Below are 24,115 nucleotides of genomic sequence, written 5' to 3' on the forward strand. Positions count from 1 at the left end.
ATTCACAGCGCGGGACGGAGAAGCGCAACGGAGGGAGCCTGTACAGTGAGACAGTTACAGTGGGGACAGGGGGCACGGGGGGCATAAAATCCTTAGTACAGCCTGTCACTGCACATTATAGGGCAGGATAGATCGGGCTGCTGTGGCTGCATTTTCCCTACCCTCTCCCCTCCCTCCACTTCTGCTTATTGCTGTTTCCTGTGGGGGAGGGTCACAGTGGTTGGTGCTGCCATGGCCAATAAAGGCTCTAGGGCAACACAAAAACAGGTTCATATTGTATGTGAGGAGTCAGAGCCATCTGCTCAGCCCTCCTCAGAACCCCAGAGCGCCCCTGCATGGACGACACAACTCTCAGAAGTTATGTCTTTGCTGACTAGGGAACTGAAAGCCTCTCGGGAAGATAGAGAGGCGGCCCGGTTCCGACAGCTTGTCCCGGTACCGGAGCCAGAACCTGCATGGGCGGTCTCTTTGGCAAAGTCAGTAGAAGGGCTCTCTAGGGCTGTAATCCCTTCCCAAGCCCCGTCCTTTAGTCCCTCTCAACAGGCTTCTAAAAAGAGATTGCTAGCCTCTGTGTTACAGGACTTGGACGATGATATGCCTCAATTAGATGAGGCGGGGTTAGATGTACAGGATGTACAGGATGTTGATATACAGGATACTGATGGCGATCAGGTATACGGGGACTCTGAACCAGTAGCTCAGGGTATAGAGGCTCTTATTACTGCTATTCGTTCAGTATTACAGGTGGAGGACACAGAGCAGGATGCCTTACGCCCTTCAAGGTTTGGCACCAACCAATGCCTGCCGGTGACTTTTCCAGTTTCGGAGGAGCTGGATGCGCTCATCACGGCAGCCTGGAAGCATCCAGACGCAAAATTTCAGGTATCAAGAAAACTGTTGTCTTCCTATCCTTTTCCAGCAGATAGCAGAAAACGTTATGAGACCTCTCCGATTGTGGATCCTTCGGTGTCTCATCTGTCCAAAAAGACGGTCCTACCGGTTCCGGCGGCAACTTCGCTTAAGGAGGCGTCAGATCGGAAGTTGGAATCCACCTTGAAGACTATTTACTCGGTGGCGGGGGTATTGCATCGCCCGGCGCAGGTAGGTTGTTGGGTCAACAAGGCGATCGAAGCTTGGGCGGAGCAATTGTCCGCTGGAATTCGTGACGAATCGCCGGCGGATCAGTTGATACAGTGGGCGGAACACATCCGTGAATCAGCCCTTTATCTCTGCGAAGCGTCCAAGGACATATGTATACTCGGAGCTAGGATTTCCGCTTTAGCAATTGCGGCCCGCAGAGCTCTCTGGCTCCGGCAGTGGCAAGCGGATACGGAATCCAAAAGGGCAGCAGAGGCGTTGCCCTTTACGGGTGAGGTTCTATTTGGTAAGGATCTGGATGCCTGGATCTCTCAGGCCACCGGTGGTAAGTCGACTTATCTTCCCTCGGCTGCTCCAGCCACTCGCAGGCCATATAGGGGTCCCTCCTTTCGATCCTTTCGTGCCCCTTCCAGGTTTCGAGGCCAGGCCAGGGGAGGAACTTCTACCTTCCGTGGCCGTAGAGGCAGCGGCAGGGGTAGAGGTTCCGCAGCCTCAGCCCACTCAGAGGGTAAGTCCTCTACCACTACCACCGCATGACGGGCTCCCCTCCCACCTGGGAGATCACAGAGTGGGAGCTCGTCTGTGGGAATTCAAGGAGATCTGGGTACAGTCCTGTCCAGACGCTTGGGTCCGGGATCTAATCACTTGCGGTTACAAGCTCGATTTTCAGGAACAACCGCCCCAGCGTTTTTTTACCACGGGTTTGCCAGTTTCCAACAACCGAAGAAGTGCCTTGCAGGCAGCGGTCCAGAAGCTTCTATCCGCAAGGGTGGTGATCCCTGTTCCCTCTCATCATCGGAAACAGGGCTATTACTCAAGCCTGTTTCTCGTACCGAAGCCGGACGGCTCGGTCAGGCCAATCCTGAACTTGAAGGATCTCAATCCACATTTGAGAGTATTCAAGTTCAAGATGGAGTCCCTCCAGTCTGTTATTGCGGGGTTGGAAAGAAACGAGTTTCTGGCATCCTTAGATATCAAGGATGCATACTTACATGTTCCCATTTGGCCTCCTCACCAGGCTTTTCTCCGGTTTGCAATACAGGACACTCATTTCCAGTTCCAGGCCCTTCCTTTCGGTCTCTCTTCGGCTCCCAGAGTGTTCACAAAGGTCATGGCGGTCATGATGGCCCTGCTTCGGAAGCAGGGTGTGATGATTGTTCCCTATCTGGACGATTTGCTAATAAAAGCAAGCTCGACAGAACTGTTGCTTCGGAATATCCGGCTGACGCAGGACCTTCTGCTTCGACACGGGTGGATCCTGAATTTCCCGAAGTCTCAATTGTGCCCCTCGCAACGGCTGTTGTTTCTGGGGATGATTCTCGACACGGTCCGTCAGAAGGTTTTCCTTCCTCAGGACAAGATCCTGTCTCTGCAGACACTGGTAAGGTCGGTTCTTCGACACCGTCGGGTGTCAGTGTATCTGTGCATTCGCCTTCTGGGAAAAATGGTAGCAGCGTTCGAAGCTCTTCCGTACGGTCGCTTCCACTCTCGACCGTTTCAACTGTGTCTTCTACATCAGTGGTCAGGATCTCATCTGTTCCTTCATCAAAGGGTGACGCTATCTCCAAAGGCCCGGTCGTCGCTTCTCTGGTGGCTCCAGTCGACGCATCTGTTGGAAGGAAGGCGGTTCGGGGTATGGGATTGGACTCTCCTCACCACGGACGCCAGTCTGCGAGGCTGGGGGGCAGTGACCCTGGAACATCGGTTTCAGGGGCGCTGGTCAATACACGAATCCGCTCTCCCCATAAACATTCTCGAACTAAGGGCGGTGTACAATGCTCTGCTTCAGGCGCATCACCTCCGCGGTCGAGCAGTCAGAGTTCAGTCCGACAACGCCACGACGGTGGCGTACATCAACCGTCAGGGCGGCACTCGCAGCCGAGCAGCGATGAGGGAGGTCACCAACATCCTCCTCTGGGCAGAAAGGTATGCTCTGTCCTTCTCGGCGATATTCATTCCGGGAGTGGACAATTGGGAAGCCGACTATCTCAGCCGGCAGGACATGCACCCGGGAGAATGGTCACTACATCCCCAGGTGTTTTGGCAACTGGTCCGCCGGTGGGGAAAACCACAGATCGACCTCATGGCGTCCCGCCTGAACCATCAGTTGCCTCTTTATTACTCTCGGACGAGGGATCCGGCCGCAGCGGGTGTGGATGCTCTCACGGCTCCTTGGAATTTCCAGTTCGTTTACCTCTTTCCTCCTTTCCCACTGTTGCCGCGGGTTCTGCAGCGCATCAAGAGAGAAGACGTTCTGGTCCTCCTGGTGGCTCCGGATTGGCCACGCAGGGTTTGGTACTCCACCCTGCACCTGTTGTCAGTAGCCGAGCCTTGGCCCCTGCCACTACGAGACGATCTTTTACAACAGGGTCCTTTTCTTTATCCAGACTTACGCAGGCTACGTGTGACGGCGTGGCTGTTGAGAAAGCCATCTTGAAAAGGAAGGGGATTCCTCGTACGGTTATACCTACTATGCTTCGGGCTAAAAAGTCAGTCACATCTTCTCACTACTACCGCATTTGGAAGGCTTATGTAGCCTGGTGTGAACATCGAGAATTTTCTCCTTCTGTGTTTTGCTTAGCCCGCCTTCTCCGATTTTTGCAGGCAGGTTTTTCAGCAGGCTTACGACTGGGTTCGCTAAAAGTGCAGGTCTCTGCTCTTTCGGTTTTCTTCCAGAAAAAGTTAGCCCTGATGCCGGAAGTTCAGACGTTCTTTCAGGGAGTTCTTCGAATACAGCCTCCCTTCCGCCCTCCGACAGCACCGTGGGACCTCAATCTGGTCCTCTCCTTTCTGCAGTCCTCATTGTTTGAGCCCCTGGAATCAGTGGAGATCAAATATCTCACTTGGAAGGTGGTTCTTCTCCTGGCACTGGCTTCAGCTAGACGAGTGTCGGAACTTGGGGCTCTCTCTTGTAGGTCTCCTTACCTGGTGTTTCATACGGATAGGGCTGAGCTTCGTACTCGTATGTCTTTTCTACCTAAGGTGGTGTCTGATTTTCACATCAATCAGCCGCTTGTGGTCCCGGCCCTCTCGGGGGACTCTCCGGATTCGAGATCATTGGACGTTGTCAGGGCGCTCAGGATCTATGTGGATAGGACTTCAGCTATTCGAAAGTCAGATTCCTTATTTGTTCTCTACGATGCTGCTCGCCGGGGTTGGCCGGCTTCTAAGCAGACTTTGTCTCGATGGATTCGACTGACCATCAGACAAGCTTATTTGGCAGCTTCTCGGGAACCTCCATCTTCAATTTCGGCGCACTCTACGCGCTCTGTGGGACCTTCGTGGGCGGCTGCCCGGGGGGTCTCCATCACTACTTTATGTCGGGCGGCTACTTGGTCGGGCCGACATACGTTTGTCAAATTCTACAAGTTTGACACGTTTGCGGCCTCTGCATCGCAGTTTGGCCGAGCGGTTTTACAGGACTCCCAGCGCTCTCCCACCCGTTTTGGGAGCTCTGGGACGTCCCCATTGTAACTGCGCTCCAGTGGCCCCTAGTGGATGAAGGAGAAATCAGGATTTTGGTACTTACCGATAAATCCCTTTCTCCGATTCCACAGGGGCCACTGGACGCCCACCCAGCGCTGTTTCCTCCTATTTTGTTTTTGGCTTACCGGGTTTGCAGATCACTATGTGACTGTTTGTTTGGTTCAGTTTAACCTTTTGGTTACGTTAAGTTCCAGATTTGTTTTTGTGTTATCCTGGTTTACATGGCGGAGTTGACCTCCTCTACCTTCAAGTTTGTTTGTTACAGCTCTCCTCGGGCACAGTTTTACGTAGACTGGCTTGGAGGGGAGATAGTAGGGGAGGAGCTAGCCACAGTGTTGGAATTTTTAAAGTGCCAGCTCCCAATTACTGCCTACTATTTCCCCATTGTAACTGCGCTCCAGTGGCCCCTGTGGAATCGGAGAAAGGGATTTATCGGTAAGTACCAAAATCCTGATTTGTCTGTAGAGCAGACCTCAGGTCTCTGACCTTCCGTAGGTAAAATATAAACTTCACCATGATCATCCTCATCTCTACTGCATTTGCTAATACAGCATCCCATGTTTCACAGGGTACTACTTCCCTCCAACTCTCTGCAAGAATCGAGGCTTCAAAGACAGAAGTTTAGTACATAAGGGATTAACATGAGGTCATAATGACCAGGCATCATCTGCAGCAACACTAGCAGCATCTAAGATGACTTGATATCCAGGCAGTGTAATAAAAAAACTAAAAACTGTCTGTGCTAAATTCCATTTAGCGATTACCAGTGACAAGATGAGCACCATTATTCAGAGCTGCTTCTGTTCACTTATCAATCTGCCACCATTGGAGATATAAAAAAAAAAAAAAAAACTGAGTTGTTTGGTAGCATCTTAGATGCTGAATGTACATGTCTGTCCCCATACATTATTGTTGGAGTCGCGCCAAACAGTCCCTCTTAGCACGCCAGGTCCTGTGTGACTGTTAGCAACAGACGTATTTTTTCCTCATCTCAGTTGCACACAGTTATGCAAGTATCATATAAAATCACATGTGCAGTCTCCTGGTGCGGCATAGTCGCATGACATTTCGGCTAGGACGCATTTTCGTGCAAGAAGATGCCCACTGCTCGCAGAGTCCCACTGGACTTGCTGGCTCACTCGTGCAAGGCGTCTTGAGTCACTTGGCATATTGGGGCTAGTTGTATGAAAATCTGCACCCAAGTAGGACAATAAATATATTAAAAGATGATTGTCAAAATGAAGAAGGTGATGTAGCAGCTGATGTATCATGTTTTTTTCCCAAAAAAATATTCTGAAACAGTAAATATAACAAAATGCCTGTCACAGCTTTTGACAATGACAAGAAAATCAAGGAAAAATAGCAGGATGCTCACAAAGCAATCAAAGTGGAAGCCCACATATAACTAGTACATGGGGGAATCAGAAAAGAGCGAGTGTGCAAATTGACTTCTACCCAGCCCATTTGAAGCACAAACAAAAGTGTGTTTGTGAATAAATCCATGGAGGGAGAGTTTGCCTGTATCCAGGCCTGAGGGACACTTCAAGACACTTCAGCTGAGGTGATCAGTACCTGATTTCTTCTACCTCTGGTCAATTTCAAAGAGTGATCAAGTATTCCCAATATCACCCACTCTGGAGAAAGTGGTGCATAATTCAGTAAATGAGTATAGGTATGAGGTGAACTTGCCTCCAGTTTAATAGGATGACTTTCCCACATGCAGTGCTCAAAGGAGGTGTGCGGATGTCTTTTTTTTTTTTGGACAAGCCCTAGAATTCGGAAGGCCGATAGTGTACCGGCAGCGAGGAGACCAGTAACCCTACAGTATGTGGTATACTGGGATCAGTACGAGATCCCACCGGACGGGATCCCGGTGGTCGGAATACCGACACCAGGATCCCGACCGGCACAATCCCGACAGGGGGGCGAGCGCAACGCAGCCCCTTGCCGTCTCGCTGCGCTCGCCACGCTGCAGGCACGGTGCCTCGCTACGCTTGGCACACTAATTTATTCTCCCTCTATGGGTGTCGTGGACACCCACGGAGAATATGTCGGGATTGTGGCGGTCGGGATCCCGGTGTCTGTATTCCGACCGGTGGGATCTTGACCGCATCCCGTTTATATTAATAAACATTGCCCTATAGGAACTAGCAATAAGCATTATGTAGCAGTAGGATACTGTATGGCCAATGGAAAGAATAGGAATGAAACTGAAAGAACTACGGAGGTCGTGGTAATGTATTGAAATGACCCTGCCTCCCAACTACCCAAAAGGGAATCAAGGCTGTTACAGCAATCAGAGGGGGAAAAATCAGCAGTAACTGATAAGACAAGGTGTAATGCCTCTGGGGCACTCCAGTCATCTTATTTAGGTGAAATTTGCATCATCAATCCAAGCACATTTTAGTAATTCCCTGTTTAACAGTTTTCTTCCTTAGGGGTAAAAAAATGAAGACTTGTGAAGGATATAATACATATCAAATCATTTTGAGTAATTTAGCACCACCCAGATATGATAGATAAGGGTTCATCCAACCATCTGTTTCCGCTAGGATAGTCTTCATTAAGTAATATATAAATAGGGAATAAAGGGCATTGATATTTTTGGCAAGTGGATGCCTAGTTAGGTCATAGACTTTGTAACCTATGTTAGTTTGAGTATATCAGCCTGCCTTGGATGTCCTAAGTCGCATAGCAAGAGATTTTATCCTGATTTACAGTTAATTCCAAAATCTGCCTGAACTCCATTTTGGTAAAAATAGGACAACTCCTGTGGATGCAACATATATAACACCAAGTCATATGCAGTTTCAGTGTTTTCAAAACCAATCCCCAAAATACCTCCAAAGACTGAAGAATATGGACCAAGAGATGTAGAGCCAAATTAAAAAGTAATGTCAAGAGGGGAATTCTTGACAAGTGCAGTGTAACAGGAGTGTTCTGTTTATACACTAACAATCTAAAGTTTTAGAACACCCCCATTTTTCCAGTATGAAATTTTAACAATTCTAATCCATTGAATAACCGAACATGGTACAAAGGTAATTGGTACACTGCTAGAGAGTAATAAAGAAAAGCTTAGGTAAGTAAAAACTGAAAAACAATGTAACATTTAGCGCAATTAAGAAAAAAAAAGCCTTTTTCAGGGAACAAGTAATGGATTAACAATTTAAAACTACTCTGCAGTAAAAGAGGCTTGCCTGGGCCATGGAGCACAACCGGTAGATTACTGAAGACTGGAAGAAGTCTTACGGACCAATAAAACAAAATCTGTCGTTCATCACCCAAGGTTTTTGTATGCATAATGTCTGCATAATGATGGCTATTCAGTGTGTTTTGTTTATTTGCTAAGCGGTGGCTGCTTCCCACCGGGTTTTAAGTTTAAATTTTAAAAATGTAATAGTTTTTATAGCAAAACACCCCATGTTTTGCTCTTAAAAGCACTGGACTTTAAATGCCTTCTGGTCTATTCCTAGTTGGTCAAGGGTTCACCCTATAGCAAAATTATGCTCCAAAATTATTCTCAAGTCTATGCCTGGACTACTGTATCTTCAAGGAAAAGAACAATTGATGTAATGATACAGTTTTCAGACTTAAACCCCTTGAAGTTGGTTTAGGATGAACTGTACACAAGGGTGAAACCAACCTACAAATACAACACATTTGTGGGAACTTCTGACACAAAATGAAGATTTGGAGATGTTCTAAAACTTTTGGCTGGTAGTGTACATAATGCCAAAGTGGAAGATATATAACTAAAATTAACACATTAGGAAAGACATGTGAAAGGCTCTGATTTGCATTAAAAACAAAAACCTATGGATGAGACGCAAGCAAGGACTTTCTCAAGGGCCTTTTCGCCATTCAGGCTTGACAGCATGTAGAAAGTGAATACAGTACAGCGGTGAGAGCCCGCTACTATGGCCGTCCCGATACCATGATTGTGGCCATAGGTAACCCCAGTTAGTTGGTGGGAGGTAAGGAAATTAAGGGGTATATGCAATTGCGGTCGAATTCCCGAAAATGTCGAAAAACGGGACATTTTCGCCCCCCAAAAAAAATCGACAATGCAATTCAGTACTTTCCGTCAAAAAAACGGACTTTCCAAATTCGACTTTTTGAAATTCGACATTTGTCAAATTCGACATTTCTGCAATGGTACAAATGCGACAATTCGCCAAAAGTATATTCAATTGAAGTTTGGAAATTCGACAACAGTGCTTTTAGACAGTAAATTCGTCATTTTCAATCCGCCACACTTTGGTGGCGGAATCTAATAAAAAAAATTTAAAACATGTTTTTTTTGGTGTTTTTTTTATTGGTAATAGCATATCTATTTATATTAGAAGGGATTAGGTACTTGGTTTGTCTATTTTGGTGGCACAAGTATTATTTATATATTTTTAAAAATATTATTTATTTATTTTAAATGGAATGGTAAAAATCAGAAAAAAAATTGCGTGGGGTCCCCCCTCCTAAGCATAACCAGCCTCGGGCTCTTCGAGCCGGTCCTGGTTCTAAAAATCCGGGGGGGGAAATGACAGGGGATCCCCCGTATTTTTAAAACCAGCACCGGGCTCTGCGCCTGGTGCTGGTGCAAAAAATACGGGGGACAAAAAGAGTAGGGGTCCCCCGTATTTTTTACACCAGCATCGGGCTCCACTAGCTGGACAGATAATGCCACAGCCGGGGGTCACTTTTATACTGCGGCCGTGGCATTAAATATCCAACTAGTCACCCCCGGCCGGGGTACCCTGGGGGAGTGGGGACCCCTGCAATCAAGGGGTCCCCCCCCAGCCACCCAAGGGCCAGGGGTGAAGCCCGAGGCTGTCCCCCCCATCCAAGGGCTGCGGATGGGGGGCTGATAGCCTTGAGAAAATTGAAAGAATATTGTTTTTTCCAGTAGTACTACAAGTCCCAGCAAGCCTCCCCCGCAAGCTGGTACTTGGAGAACCACAAGTACCAGCATGCGGGAGAAAAACGGGCCCGCTGGTACCTATAGTTCTACTGGAAAAAAAATACCCAAATAAAAACAGGACACGCACACCGTGATAGTAAAACTTTATTTCACACATGTCGACACATACATACTTACCTATGTTCACACGCCGACCTCTGTCCACTTGTCCAAGTAGAATCCACGTGTACCTGTGAATAAAATTATACTCACCTGATTCAGTGTCCAGATTATAATCCACGTACTTGGCAAAAAAAAAAAACCGAACACCCGGACCAAACGGACTGAAAGGGGTCCCATGTTTACACATGGGACCCCTTTCCCCGAATGCAGAGACCCCACGTGACTGCTGTCACAGAAAGGTCTCTTCAGCCAATCAGCGAGCGCAACGTCCTGGCACTCTGCTGATTGGCTATGCGCGTCTGAGCTGTCAGACAGCGCATCGCAAAGCCTCTCCATTATATTCAATGGTGGGAACTTTGCGGTCAGCGGTGAGGTCACCCGCGGTCAGCGGCTGACCGCGGGTAACCCCACCGCTGACGGCAAAGTTCCCACCATTGAAACTAATGCAGGGAGCTGTGCGATGCGCTGTCTGCCAGCAGACGCGCGTACAGTCAATCAGGTGAGTGCCACGAAGTAGCGCTTCCTGATTGGCTGAAGGGACCTTTCTGTGACAGCAGTCACGTGGGGTCCCGGCATTCGTGGAAAGGGGTCCCATGTGTAAACATGGGACCCCTTTCAGTCCGTTTGGTCCGGGTGTTCGTTTGTTTTTTTTGCCAAGTACGTGGATTATAATCTGGACACTGGATCAGGTGAGTATAATTTTATTCACAGGTACACGTGGATTCTACTTGGACAAGTGGACAGAGGTCGGCGTGTGAACATAGGTAAATATGTATGTGTCGACATGTGTGAAATAAAGTTTTACTATCACGGTGTGCGTGTCCTGTTTTTATTTGGGTATTTTTTTCCAGTAGAACTACAGGTACCAGCGGGCCCGTTTTTCTCCCGCATGTTGGTACTTGTGGTTCTCCAAGTACCAGCTTGCGGGGGAGGCTTGCTGGGACTTGTAGTACTACTGGAAAAAACAATATTCTTTCATTTTTCTCAAGGCTATCAGCCCCCCATCCGCAGCCCTTGGATGGGGGGGACAGCCTCGGGCTTCACCCCTGGCCCTTGGGTGGCTGGGGGGGGACCCCTTGATTGAAGGGGTCCCCACTCACCCAGGGTACCCCGGCCAGGGGTGACTAGTTGGATATTTAATGCCACGGCCGCAGGGCGCTGTATAAAAGTGACCCCCGGCTGTGGCATTATCTGTCCAGCTAGTGGAGCCCGATGCTGGTGTAAAAAATACGGGGGACCCCTACTCTTTTTATCCCTCGTATTTTTTGCACCAGGCGCAGAGCCCGGTGCTGGTTTTAAAAATACGGGGGATCCCCTGTCATTTCCCCCCCCCTGGATTTTTAGAACCAGGACCGGCTCGAAGAGCCCGAGGCTGGTTATGCTTTGGAGGGGGGACCCCACGCAATTTTTTTCGGGTTTTTTACCGTTTTTTCCAGTTTTTTAAAAATCGGATCAAAATCCGTCAAATCGGCCGTTTTTCGACAGCGGGACTGTCGAATACGTTTTTTTTTTTAATATGTTGAATTCCGGCACCCACTTGCCGGAATTCGGTGGTCGAATTGTGTCGAATTAAAAAACGGCCGAAAAATTACCGCGATTCACCGCTAATTGCATATACCCCTAAGTAGGATGGCCTGTAAGGTATTGGCTAAAACTTTTGAAAAGGATTTAAATTTCTAATTTAATAGGGTAAGTGGTTATATAAAAGGAAACCAGCTATGGATTAATTTTAGGCTTCAAAATAAAAAATGATGCGTGCTTCGTTGAACATGGGATATAGAGGATAGTCAGTATGAAGGGACCTGAAAAGTGTATTAAGGGTACAATTGGCAAGGAACATTTTATAATAATCAGCACTGATGCCATCAGGGCCAGGTGAAACAAGGAAATCACCTCCTGTTCTAAGAGATGAGCTCAACCGTTCCCACTGAAAGGAGGAAAGCATTGATAAGCGTGATTCCTGTAGGAGTTTGGAATGAAAGATAGGGTCATATTGGTCAACAGAACATGATTTTTCAGAATAGGATTAGAAATCTGTGCTAAAGACGTAGTAACATACCCGTGACCCATTGATAATTTTTTTTTTTTTTTTTTTACAGTACATCCAAAATATTGTGTCGTTTAGGAGATTACAATTTGGCTAATTGACAATAAGTAAGCCCACATTCCACTAGAGTGAGTCAAGGGGGGGTATGCTATTTGCTCCGGTAATCTCGGAGCTGTTGATTTCGGCCGCCCCCCCCCCCCCCTCCTGCCTGTTTTTAAGGCATTTTCTCCAATGTCTTTTCACTACTTTTTTTTTTTTTTTTTTGTAAAGTGGCATTGCCGAACAATGCCTTAAAATCTGCAAAAAACGGCCCGTCTAGTCAAAAAAATGGCCCAAATTGCACATTGTCAATTACAAGTGATGTCTGTCCACTATCAGAGATATGTAAAGCCCAGCACACACTAGCGAAGCCCCCACCGACGCAGATATTGGCAGCGCGGGGAAACCGGCATCGGCAAGTACATACACACTTTCCGATGCCAGTGGGGAAGGGAGCGACGGTGGGGGGGCAGCGGGGGGAACGACACCAGCATGGCTGTCGTTAACGAGGACCTCCCTCGTCTGTACATGTTCTGACGGGGGAGGAGGTCGTTAATGATGCATGGGAGCGTGTTTCATTAACGAGATTGAGTTGTTCACACTGGACGAAATTGTAAAAGATCTCACTCAGATTGGCCCTGCTGAGCGAGATCTTTTACTTTCTCATCTAGTGTGTATGGGGCTTAATACTGATAGGTATAATAGGGCAGACTGCACATAATTATAGAAAATTAATGTGTGACAATCCCTACACTAATGAGATACAGAGGCAGAATTATTATTTTTTTAATATTGAAATGTTAGAATGTTCTCTTACCTCTATAGCTTCTCGATCCCTAATGTTTAGCAATCACAGCTGAAGGTGTTTATGGTTAGCTGAGTTTCCCAGCCCTAGATGTTGGCCTCGCTCAGTAATACATTTAGTAGTATCACTAAAAGCAATTGAAAACCTAATTCCCACACATACAGTACAGTGCATCCGGAAAGTATTCAGTGCTTCACTTTTTCCACATTTTCTTATGTTACAGCCTTATTTCAAAATGGAATAAATTCACTTTTTCCCTCAAAATTCTACACACAATACCCCATAATGACAATGTGAAAAAAGTTTTTTTGAGATTTTTGCAAATGTATTAAAAATAAAAAAACTAAGAAATCACATGTACATAAGTATTCACCGCCTTTGCTTAATACTTTGTTTATGCACCTTTGGCAGCAATTACAGCCTCAAGTCTTTTTGAATATGATGCCACAAGCTTGGCCCCTCCAAATCTTTGGGCAGTTTTGCCCATTCCTCTTTGCAGCACCTTTCAAGCTCCATCAGGTTGGATGGGAAGCGTCGGTGCACAGCCATTTTCAGATCTCTCCAGAGATGTTCAATCGGATTCAAGTCTGGGCTCTGGCTGGGCCACTCAAGCACATTCACAGAGACATGCACTGTCAAGTGTGGGAACTTATATAGACAGGTGTGTGCCTTTCCAAACCCTGTCCAATCAACTGAATTTATCACAGGTGGACTCCAATGAAGCTGTAGGAACATCTCACGGATGATCAGTGGAAACAGGATGCACCTAAGCTCAATTTTAAGCTTCATGGCAAAGGCTGTGAATACTTATGTACCTGTGATTTCTTAGTTTTTTTATTTTTAACAAATTTGCAAAAATCTCAAACACTTTTTTCACCTTGTCATTATGGGATATTGTGTGTAGAATTTTGAGGACAAAAATGAATTTATTCCATTTTGGAATAAGGCTGCAACATAACAAAATGTGGAAAAAGTGAAGCGCTGTGAATATTTTTCAGATGCACTGTATGTCTTTTAAACATAGGCATGTCTGCTGCTGATGCAGTAGGGAGGGAGTTCAGGATTAGGGGCCTGTGGGCATTCCCTATAGGAGAGGAGAGGAATGAGGGGGGCGTGGGGTTACTTGTTTTGAGGGAGAGGGTGCAGGGGTGTGACTGGTTTTATCCATTTAACTTAGGGCACATTTATCCAAATATCGCTTCAGCCCAAACCTCATGAAAGGACACTAAGTAGACAGTCCCTTAGTGTTCACTCTAGGATTTTTTTAGGGCAGGGTGCTGATCACGGGGAGGGCACATTTTTCATTCGGGAGGGCACATTTTTCAGTTAGAAGGGCAAAATTAGGTACATACTAAAATGCTTGGTCCTCCCATTCCCACATGCTAAAGAATGGACAGTGCAAAAATTTAGGGGCGTTGTTTTTCGTGGGGAAGGGGCATGGCCACATAATAGTGGCACTTCCCATTACACCACACAGTAGTGCAGCTAATACACACTGCACCGGGTAGAACCTCCTATACACACTGCGACAGGTAGAGCACGTTATACATATTGCGCCAGGTACAGCACGTTATACACATTGCGCCAGGCAGAGCACGTTATACACATTGCGCCAGGCAGAGCACGTTATACACATTGCGCCAGGCAGAGCACGTTATACACATTGCGCCAGGCAGAGCACGTTATACACATTGCGCCAGGCAGAGCACGTTATACACATTGCGCCAGCTGAGCACGTTATACACATTGTGCCAGGCAGAGCGCGTTATACACATTGCGCCAGGCAGAGCGCGTTATACACATTGCGCCAGGCAGAGCGCGTTATACACATTGCGCCAGGCAGAGCGCGTTATACACATTGCGCCAGTTAGAACGCGTTATACACACTGCGCCCGGTAGAGCGCGTTATACACAATGCACCCGGTAGAGCACACTGCACCAGGTAAGAGCACTGAGGCACACTGCACCAGGTAAGAGCACTGAGGCACACTGCACCAGGTAAGAGCACTGAGGCACACTGCACCAGGTAAGAGCACTGAGGCACACTGCACCAGGTAAGAGCACTGAGGCACACTGCACCAGGTAAGAGCACTGAGGCACATTGCAGTAACCACCTTGTCCCCCCCCAGGGCCGTAGCGGACACCTCAAAGCAAGAGCGACAGCGCGGCCACCGCCCCAGACGGCACCGCGGGAAGCCCCAGTCACAAAGCCCAGCTTTACCTACAAGATCATGGAGGACACTGATCCCTGCAAATCGCCAGTACCCCCCAGAAACGCTGTGGCAACCCATCCATCACCCGCACTCGGCACTAGCCTTCACTCACCTGCCGCAAGCAGCCAGGCGCCAAAGAGGAAGGGAAATTGGCTCCACCTCCTCTTTACATCATTCAGCCCGGGACCAGCATCAGGCAAACATACAAAAATCCCCCTTAGGGATTGGCCTAATAAGGAGCGCGTCACCGGGTCTTTGCAATCACTGGGGACAGTGTGCTTAATGTGTCCGGCGGCGTGGTGGGGTCCGGCGGGCAGCAAAGTGCGGGACGGGAGGGCCCACGCAAACGGGCAGGGCGGCATTTAGGTGTCTAAAAAAGGGGCAGGGCGCAGCGCCCTGTGAAAGACACCTAGAGTGAACACTAGTCCCTTGTAAATGTAGGAAGAAACTATAAAGTACCTGTGAAAGAAATTGTTAGCAACCACAGCAAATAACAAATCTGACAGTGGGGGTCATTCGGACCCGTTCGCACGCAGCGGTTCTTCGATGCGGTGCGAATGGGTCAGAAATGCACATGCGCGGCGGACATTGCCTGGTGGCGATCGTCGCCGGGCAATGACGCAGCCAGCGAGAGATGTGATCGCAGCAGCGATCGCAAGAAGACTGACAGGCGGGAGGCACTCCGGGGCGGATACTCACCGTTTTCCAGGCGTGGTGAGTCCAATGCAGGCATTTGGAGGGCGGATGTCTAACGTCAGGACCGTGACCTTCATCGCTGGATCCGTCGCACTGGGTGAGTAACTGCAGTCCTAGTCTTGTTTTACTTGAAACTTTTTTAGCATAGCAGGGCTGCACAAGCGATCGTTGCCTTGCTATGCTAAAATACACTCCCCCATAGGCGGCGCCAGGTTGATCGCACGAGCAGCAAAAAGTTGCTACGTGCGATCAGCACTACGCAAACAAGTGTAAATCCAGCTTTTAGCATCAACTCCTATGTGAACTTATACTATGGTGGGTAACCAGTGCAGTGGTATTAATTGTTCTTTACAGTAACCATTCTCTATCCATTCCCTACAGATGATTTGTCTCAAGGGGCCGCTGAAGACAATTCTAGGTCTACACTTCACAGGGCCCAATGCCGGAGAAGTCATCCAAGGATTTGCCCTCGGAATAAAGTATGTTGTATTAATATAAAGTTTGTAAGATGGATGAGAGAGTGCAGGCAAGACATGGGGAAGGAGGGATATAGTTAATTGGAAAAAGTGCATATTATAAGTCTTCTGCCTCTGTAACTTGAGGACAGAAAATCTGGAGAAAAGGCTGCTTGTATTGTACAGGTAGTTTTGTGGAAGCGAATTGCATCTTTGTAAGTTAAAGAATTCTGCTTTACATGATTGAGTAGAAAATAGATTGTTTATGTTTATATGTATCTCTTTGGAATTGCTAAAATACCTCCTCTCTATCTTTACCTTTTAGCTTGTGTAACTGATAGTGTTGAAGACCAATTACTGAAGCCTTTGTTCTCTTCAAATTTGGAACGACACTTAAAACATTTTCTCTAATATGTAATTTCTCCCAGTCCTCAGAAATTTTTTTTACTTTTTTTTCTTTAACTCAGTAATTGTATTTAGAGTGCAGTTTTCATAACGAGATTGAAACACTGTTAACCCCACCTGGTCTTTAGTTACAGCGATATTACAGGGCAGATGCAAAGGGTGGCGATTGTCCCCCTAGAAAGTAACTCATTGGCAATGCCTGTTTAAGTAGGTGAGTGGTACAGTGACTCAAATGGGACAGTCAAATCATGCAACACTGCCAGTTGCCTAGGGTGCCAGTGGGCTGGGGCTACTATTACACTGAATATGTGCGAGAATGTTGCTCATTCAATATGTTGCTTGTCACCGTTGCACCTCTACAGTGAGTGCCAGCTGTTGACATGAAGGGGGCAGCAGCTTGATGGCTTCTTATGAGTGACGCTGCCTGCACATGCTGATCGATGTTTGTAATGGGCAGGGGAGACATCAAGGTGGGAATGGCAACACCCAAGCTGAGGGGACATAGGGACCCTGGAGTCACATTGGGCCTCAAACTGCAAACCTTAAGCAAAAAGTCTAGATCCATCCTTGGCAGTAGTATTTTTATTAGGGATTCGAAAATATACCTTTTAACTGAAACATTGATTCCAAAGAGACACAGGTGTCTGGTTTTGTGGAAATAAATCTGATCTCTTTCCTTCTCTTAAGGGCCCCATACATACATACATACATACATACATACATACATACATACATACATTGCGGCCCCGATCCACCGGCACCACCAATCTGCTGACTAGAGCCACCAATCAGGTGGCAGCAATGGTTGGCAGTCCGTCAGGGTATCGGGAAAATTAAACATGTAAAATATCCCCGATTTCCTGACCATTTTCAGTCAGGGATCGGTGAATCAGGATTTTAAGCATGCTTAATATTCCTGAATGCCTGACTCCGCCGTCGGTGGATCTGGAAATTGCAGCAATTTCTTGCTGATGTATGGAACCAGGCACTTTTTCCTTCATTTAACTGCTATGTTCCACTATCCTCTTCTATTCTCCTCCTTTTAATCCATATTCAAATTGCCGTAAATGTACAGTAAGTTATAATTTATGATCACCTTATTTATACGTGTGAGCAGGGCTGTTTCTAGCCAATTTGGCTCCCAGTGCGAGATTTAAAAATGTGCCCCCCCCCTCCCCCCCCCCATGACATAAAAAAATGTGCCCCCCCCCCCCACACACACACACACACCTAGATTAAAAAAAAAAAAAAACTTGCGCGCGGCAAGGGGGCGTGGCCTCATTTAAATGGGCATGGCCTCGTCTGAAAAGACTACCTCACAATCCAGTTTTTGACCCTGCTCCAACAGATCATAACCACCACAGGAAAATTTTTTTTACCATATTAAGCCCCACACAGTAATGCCCCCTGCACCATATTATGCCACACACCGCAATGCCCTTGATACATTAAATCCCCACACTACGGCAGGCAAAAGTCCCCATTTCACACATTACGGCAGGTGTCCCCATTTTACACATTGAGAGAGAGAGAGAGAATACTTACAGAGGCGATTACCGCTCTTCGGCCCGCCTCACCAGTCGCTCCTCGCGCCGGCCTTTCCCTCTTCCTAACTTGGATCCCCCTCTGTACTCCGCTGGGGGGGGGGGAGTTTCGCAGAGTGACGGGGTTGCGTTGTGACGTAACGACGCAACCACGTCATTCCGTGAAACTCCGCCCCCCGAGCGGGTTACTCGGGGTGAAGTAGGAGGGGGAAGCAGGGAGCCACAGTTAGTGCCGCGGCGGGCGCCCAGTGCGGTTGCACTGCTCGCCTGCCCCAAGAAACGGCCCTGCGTGTGAGTGCTGACCTTTCAGATTCCCTGGATAAACCAAACTTTCTATAATCCAGTAAGGATTCTGCAGAAGTCCAATGTCAATAAATAATTGTTTTGGGACATAAGTTTAAAGAAATGCAATGCTTACTGATTTTATTACTTTATATTGTTTTCTATATTAAGTGACAGGTTCAACAATAACTAAATAAACTCTGTTCAGATTTTCTTATACACATTTAATGTAACATCTTGTATCTGCAATAATGGCGTAACATATGCAGTCAGTGGTTGTGTAATAAAGGTACGGTCTTAAGTGTGTTAGTAACCAGCATATCCAAGAAAGAAAACTGATCAGCACTGAGAGACACTGGAACATACCTCTTCCAAGTAGATTTTCTTTGCTGCAGATCTTTTATGGACATGTTCAATATGTTCTGTCTATGACCAAGCAAACACTGTGTATAACACATACTTTATATAATACAGACCTCTCCTCTTCTCGTAATTCCTCATTGCATGGGCATTTATGGCTTCTTATTGCTTTCTCTGTCCAGCAGCTCATTCCTCCTATTTTATTGGTTTCTTCACTTGTATTTTTTTATTTTGCTGCCTTTTTGTTGTCCTTTGTTGCGATTTGCAGGCTGTATGGGACTTTGTTCAAGTCTGCCTGTATTTTTTAAAGTGGCAGTACTTTGCAGGTTGGTTTTGCAAAGTTAATGATTGCCGCTTTAAAAATAAGGGCAGACTTCCGCACAGACTGCAACCCGCAGGCTATTGCATTTCACCCTTTATCATAGAGCTTAGGCCCGTTGTTCAACACTCATCTTTATTTTGTATTCAATTGTGGTATTTCAGCGTCTTCATTTTATGGATGCACAGAAGACATTGATCCCTAACAAGGCTAACCTTGTATTGTCTTTCCTTCTAAAACTTCTTATTCATCTTCAATAACAATTCTAAATTTATAAGCAGTGGAAAAAAAAGAACCATCAGGATGTGAGAACATAAGACTGAGAGAACAGCTAGTGAGATGGGTAGAGGAAAGGCTAGACTCACAGGCATAGGCTTAATAAAAAAAAGTGAGTCCATGGATAATTTATCAGTAAGTGTGAGTTTGGGAAGAGATCATGTCAGGTCGGATGGTACCTTGGCTGTGAGGTCTGTGGTGGTTATCTTGTCCTCTAGGCTAAGTAAGAATATTTTAATACGGAGAGAAGTGAAATAAACACATGTTTCCTGCTAACAAGTGATGATCTGATAGATGGATAAGGTAATCCGTAAGGTCAGCAGTTTGGCAGAACCTCTGCCATCAGCTTTCCCATATTACTTCTACACTTTATACTGTGCTACCAGTTACTGTGTATGCTCTTCCCATTACATTGCTATTGTGTTTTCACTGCAGAGGCGAATGTGACGGTAGAACATACCCTCTACCCTTTATAACTTAGGATTCCATTTTTAGAGATCCTCTGCTTGCATTTAGTATTCTCAGCTCATCCTTTCTCAAAGTTAGAATCATAGGATAATCTAGACCTCATCTTGGTCAAATATTTCTTCCTACTGTTAAGCATCTTGCTATAACTTGTCATTTGTTTTCACACATACACACAACACCTCATTTCTGAGACAACATGGCATTTAGATTACTGGTGTTCTTTGCTGAACTCCTGATCAATTGCTCCGTTATGTCAGTCTGTAGCTGCAGGCTGGCAGGAGGGAAGCAGACACAATGTGTGGGTCATCTGATCAAAGACAAACATTTGAAAACTTCAGGGCCAGACAGGCTGACACAATGCACTTAGAATTTCCTCTACATTAATTTCTCTTTGCTGGCCTGCCACTAACTGCAAGTGTAGCCTACATTTCCAAAGGTTTATCAATTACTACACGCCACTGAGAACTAGCAATGGAGCTCAGCCTTCTGTCCCACAACTTCCTACTGTATATATGCAATGAGATCACCAATTGTATTATGTCATTATTTGTTAGAATATAGTCAAAAATTGTCCAGCTTTTCACTTACACTGCTACTAGTATGTGTTTAGTAGGCTCAAAGTGGCAAGTATCCATATTTGTTTGTGAGTGGTCTCTCCACAATGTAATTACTAATATTAGCATTCGACTGCAATATAATGCTTTGAAAATAGCAAAGACTTAAGGGGGGTACTCACGGGAGAGATGTGTGCTGAGCGATTTTAACACAGACCGCTCAGCACACATCTCTCAGCACAGCGCGATGTGCTGAGCGAGGGGGAAAGCCGATGGGGGGCCGCTCACTTCACACAACGGTGAAGTGAGCGACCCGCTAGATTGAGCCTGCATGCAGGCTCAATCTAGCATCGGCGATAGCGATGCGCGGGGCCGCGCATCGCTATCGCTGGAGGGCATACACACGGCAGATCCGTGCTTAAAATCTAAGCAATCTAGCAAGATTGCTTAGATTTTAAGCACGGATCTCTCCGTGTGTACCCTCCTTTACGGATAAATAATCCAACTACATGTCCTCTCAGTCTTCCTATTGCATCATACTTTATTAACTCAATTTCTTTTTTCACTTTTTATTGCGGATTATAATAGATGTAAGTAGATTGGGGTTGGCGCAGCAGCATAGAATGCATGACAAACCAAACGTAACTTCCCGAATGTTGCAGATTCTCCCTGTCATTTGTTATTTGCCATTTCTGCTGCGTGGAACACTGGGCTCCACAAGGATGGACAATGGGGTGTAGAGTAGGATCTTGATCCGAGGCACCAACAGGCTCAAAGCTTTGACTGTGCCCAGAATGCACAGCGCCGCCTCCTCTATAACCCCGCCTCCCAGCACAGGAGCTCAGTTTTGTAGTTGGTGCTGCAGTAAGCAGGCACATAACAGAGGGGCTGCTCCAGGCAGCCCTAAGAAGAGCTTTTTTTGAAGAAAAAAGTGAAGACTTCAAGGGCAGCAGCGGTGGTAAATGTCAGAAGACATTCACTGCTGCAGCTCCAGCTCTCCCCAGCGGCGCTGTACACTCCCGAGCCCTGGTTGCCGGGTAACTACAGCAGGAGGCTACGGTTTTCTTCACGTCAGGCACACACGACTGGGGCTCTCCGTGATCGCGTGGCCGCACTTCGGGAGGTGGTGAGTGGGTCCCAATTGCGGGACTCGGTCTTTATCATGATCTGGCGCGGTCAGTGGGAGGCGGGCCGCGCGCGCTGGCAGTGGACACTGTGGCAGTACAGGCGATCCCACTAGATCACCAGGGCATGGGTGCAGGTCAGGTTTTCTCTCTAAACCATTTTCAGTAGCCCACAGTACCCGGTGGTTTTGCCAGCAGGGGGATAAGGCTTAGACCTGAAGCCCCTCCTCCAGCCCCAGGGCGCCATTTCCCGCAAATGTTCCCGCCCTGGAGCTGCATATCTGTCTCTCCCTCACTCCCTGTCAGTGTCTGGGCGCCATTATCCCTCAGCTTCACTGTTCCTGGGACTGCTTGGGCAAATACTCCTGTGTAAAGCCGCCTGGTTGTCAGTGCTGTGACTTTACATGACACTTAAGTATTCTACCTGCCGTTTTAGACAGTGCTAGTTAAGAAAGAGTGCATTTAGTCAGGGTTTTCTAGTACAATTACCCTGTGATATACATTCAGTTCTTACTGTGTAGTGTTATATCTATTGACTATATATATATATATATATATATAAGCTAGTCCAGTGCAGTATTATTGTTAGTAATAACCTCTGCATTGTACAAACAGTGACTGTGTGTGCATTAGATAGCTGAGTGGTGTCCATTTCGTGTCTATCACTCAACTTGCTATCCCTATATTCTCTAACCTGAGGGGGCTTGGTGCGTCAGGTTTTATATTGATATAGGATTTTCACAAAGATATACTTTAAGACGTATTTTTCTCTGTGATTTAGTCACCATATCTCTCCTTTCTCCTACGTCCTAGAGGATGCTGGGTACTCCGTAAGGACCATGGGGATAGACGGGATCCGCAGGAGACATGGGCACACTATAAGACTTTGAATGGGTGTGAACTGGCTCCTCCCTCTATGCTCCTCCTCCAGACCTCAGTTAGATTTTGTGCCCAGGAGTGACTGGACACACACTAGGGGAGCTCTCCTGAGTTTCTCTTAAAAGACTTTATGTTAGGTTTTTTATTTTCAGGGAGACCTGCTGGTTACAGGCTCCCTGCATCGTGGGACTGAGGGGAGAGAAGTCAGACCTACTTCTTCTTAGTTCAAGGGCTCTGCTTCTCAGGCTACTGGACACCATTAGCTCCAGAGGGTTCGATCACTTGGTGCGCCTAGCTGCTTGTTCCCGGAGCCGCGCCGTCAACCCCCTCACAGAAGCCAGAAGAAAGAAGCCGGGTGAGTATGAGAAGAACAGAAGGCGTCAGACGGCAGAAGACTTCAGTAATGGAGGTAAGCGCATCGGTAGCGCTGCGCTCCATGCTCCCACACACCAACAGCACTCACAGGGCGCTGGGGGGGGAGCTGGCAAGAAAGCATATTCGGGCACCGTGTACGATACCCCCGCCAGTACAAAGCAGCGGTCGCGCTGCGCGCCATTGCTCCCACACACCAACGGTTTTACATGGATGCAGGGCGTAGGGGGGGGGCGCCCTGGACAGTAATATATATATTATTTAAGTAGGTATATAGTGCGTAGACACTATATACGGTCCCCTGCCTGCATAAAAAACTATATTTTCTCTATCGTCCTAGTGGATGCTGGGGTTCCTGAAAGGACCATGGGGAATAGCGGCTCCGCAGGAGACAGGGCACAAAAAGTAAAGCTTTTCCAGATCAGGTGGTGTGCACTGGCTCCTCCCCCTATGACCCTCCTCCAGACTCCAGTTAGATTTTTGTGCCCGGCCGAGAAGGGTGCAATTCTAGGTGGCTCTCATAAAGAGCTGCTTAGAGAAAGTTTAGCTTAGGTTTTTTATTTTACAGTGATTCCTACTGGCAACAGGATCACTGCAACGAGGGACAGAGGGGAGAAGAAGTGAACTCACCTGCGTGCAGGATGGATTGGCTTCTTGGCTACTGGACATCAGCTCCAGAGGGACGATCACAGGTACAGCCTGGATGGTCACCGGAGCCGCGCCGCCGGCCCCCTTGCAGATGCTGAAGTAAGAAGAGGTCCAGAATCGGCGGCTGAAGACTCCTGCAGTCTTCTAAAGGTAGCGCACAGCACTGCAGCTGTGCGCCATTTTCCTCTCAGCACACTTCACACGCAGTCACTGAGGGTGCAGGGCGCTGGGGGGGGGCGCCCTGGGAGGCAAATGAAAACCTATTAAAAGGCTAAAAATACCTCACATATAGCCCCCAGAGGCTATATGGAGATATTTAACCCCTGCCTGGATTCACAAAATAGCGGGAGACGAGCCCGCCGGAAAAGGGGCGGGGCCTATCTCCTCAGCACACGGCGCCATTTCCTCTCACAGCTCCGCTGGTCAGGACGGCTCCCAGGTCTCTCCCCTGCACTGCACTACAGAAACAGGGTAAAACAGAGAGGGGGGGCAAATTTAATGGCAATATTTTGATATATATAAAGCAGCTATAAGGGAGCACTTATTATAAGGCTATCCCTGTCATATATAGCGCTTTTTTGGTGTGTGCTGGCAGACTCTCCCTCTGTCTCCCCAAAGGGCTAGTGGGTCCTGTCTTCGTGTAGAGCATTCCCTGTGTGTCTGCTGTGTGTCGGTACGTGTGTGTCGACATGTATGAGGACGATATTGGTGTGGAGGCGGAGCAATTGCCAAATATGGGGATGTCACCTCCTAGGGGGTCGACACCAGAATGGATGCCTTTATTTGTGGAATTACGGGATAGCGTCAACTCGCTTAAGCAGTCGTTTGACGACATGAGGCGGCCGGACAATCAATTAGTGCCTGTCCAGGCGCCTCAAACACCGTCAGGGGCTGTGAAACGCCCTTTGCCTCAGTCGGTCGACACAGACCCAGACACAGGCACTGATTCCAGTGGTGACGGTGAC

At 47.4% G+C, this 24,115-nt stretch overlaps 1 protein-coding gene across 6 annotated transcripts in view; it reads left to right on the forward strand.

Moving 5' to 3' along the window:
- The window catches only part of TXNRD2 (thioredoxin reductase 2), a 336,976-nt gene that overhangs the window by 250,447 nt on the left and 62,414 nt on the right, over positions 1 to 24,115 (forward strand). For 4 of the 6 annotated variants that reach the window (XM_063964743.1, XM_063964739.1, XM_063964742.1 and 1 more), the window contains one exon: positions 15,846 to 15,943. In XM_063964743.1, coding sequence (XP_063820813.1) covers positions 15,846 to 15,943 — 98 coding nt within the window. Of the gene's footprint in view, positions 1 to 5,152; positions 5,250 to 15,845; positions 15,944 to 16,244; positions 16,334 to 24,115 lie in introns of those variants that run through there. The other 2 variants (XM_063964744.1, XM_063964745.1) reach the window with 2 other exon arrangements.

This window comes from Pseudophryne corroboree, chromosome 1, assembly GCF_028390025.1.
Source record: "Pseudophryne corroboree isolate aPseCor3 chromosome 1, aPseCor3.hap2, whole genome shotgun sequence".
In the NCBI taxonomy this organism is placed as follows: domain Eukaryota; kingdom Metazoa; phylum Chordata; class Amphibia; order Anura; family Myobatrachidae; genus Pseudophryne; species Pseudophryne corroboree.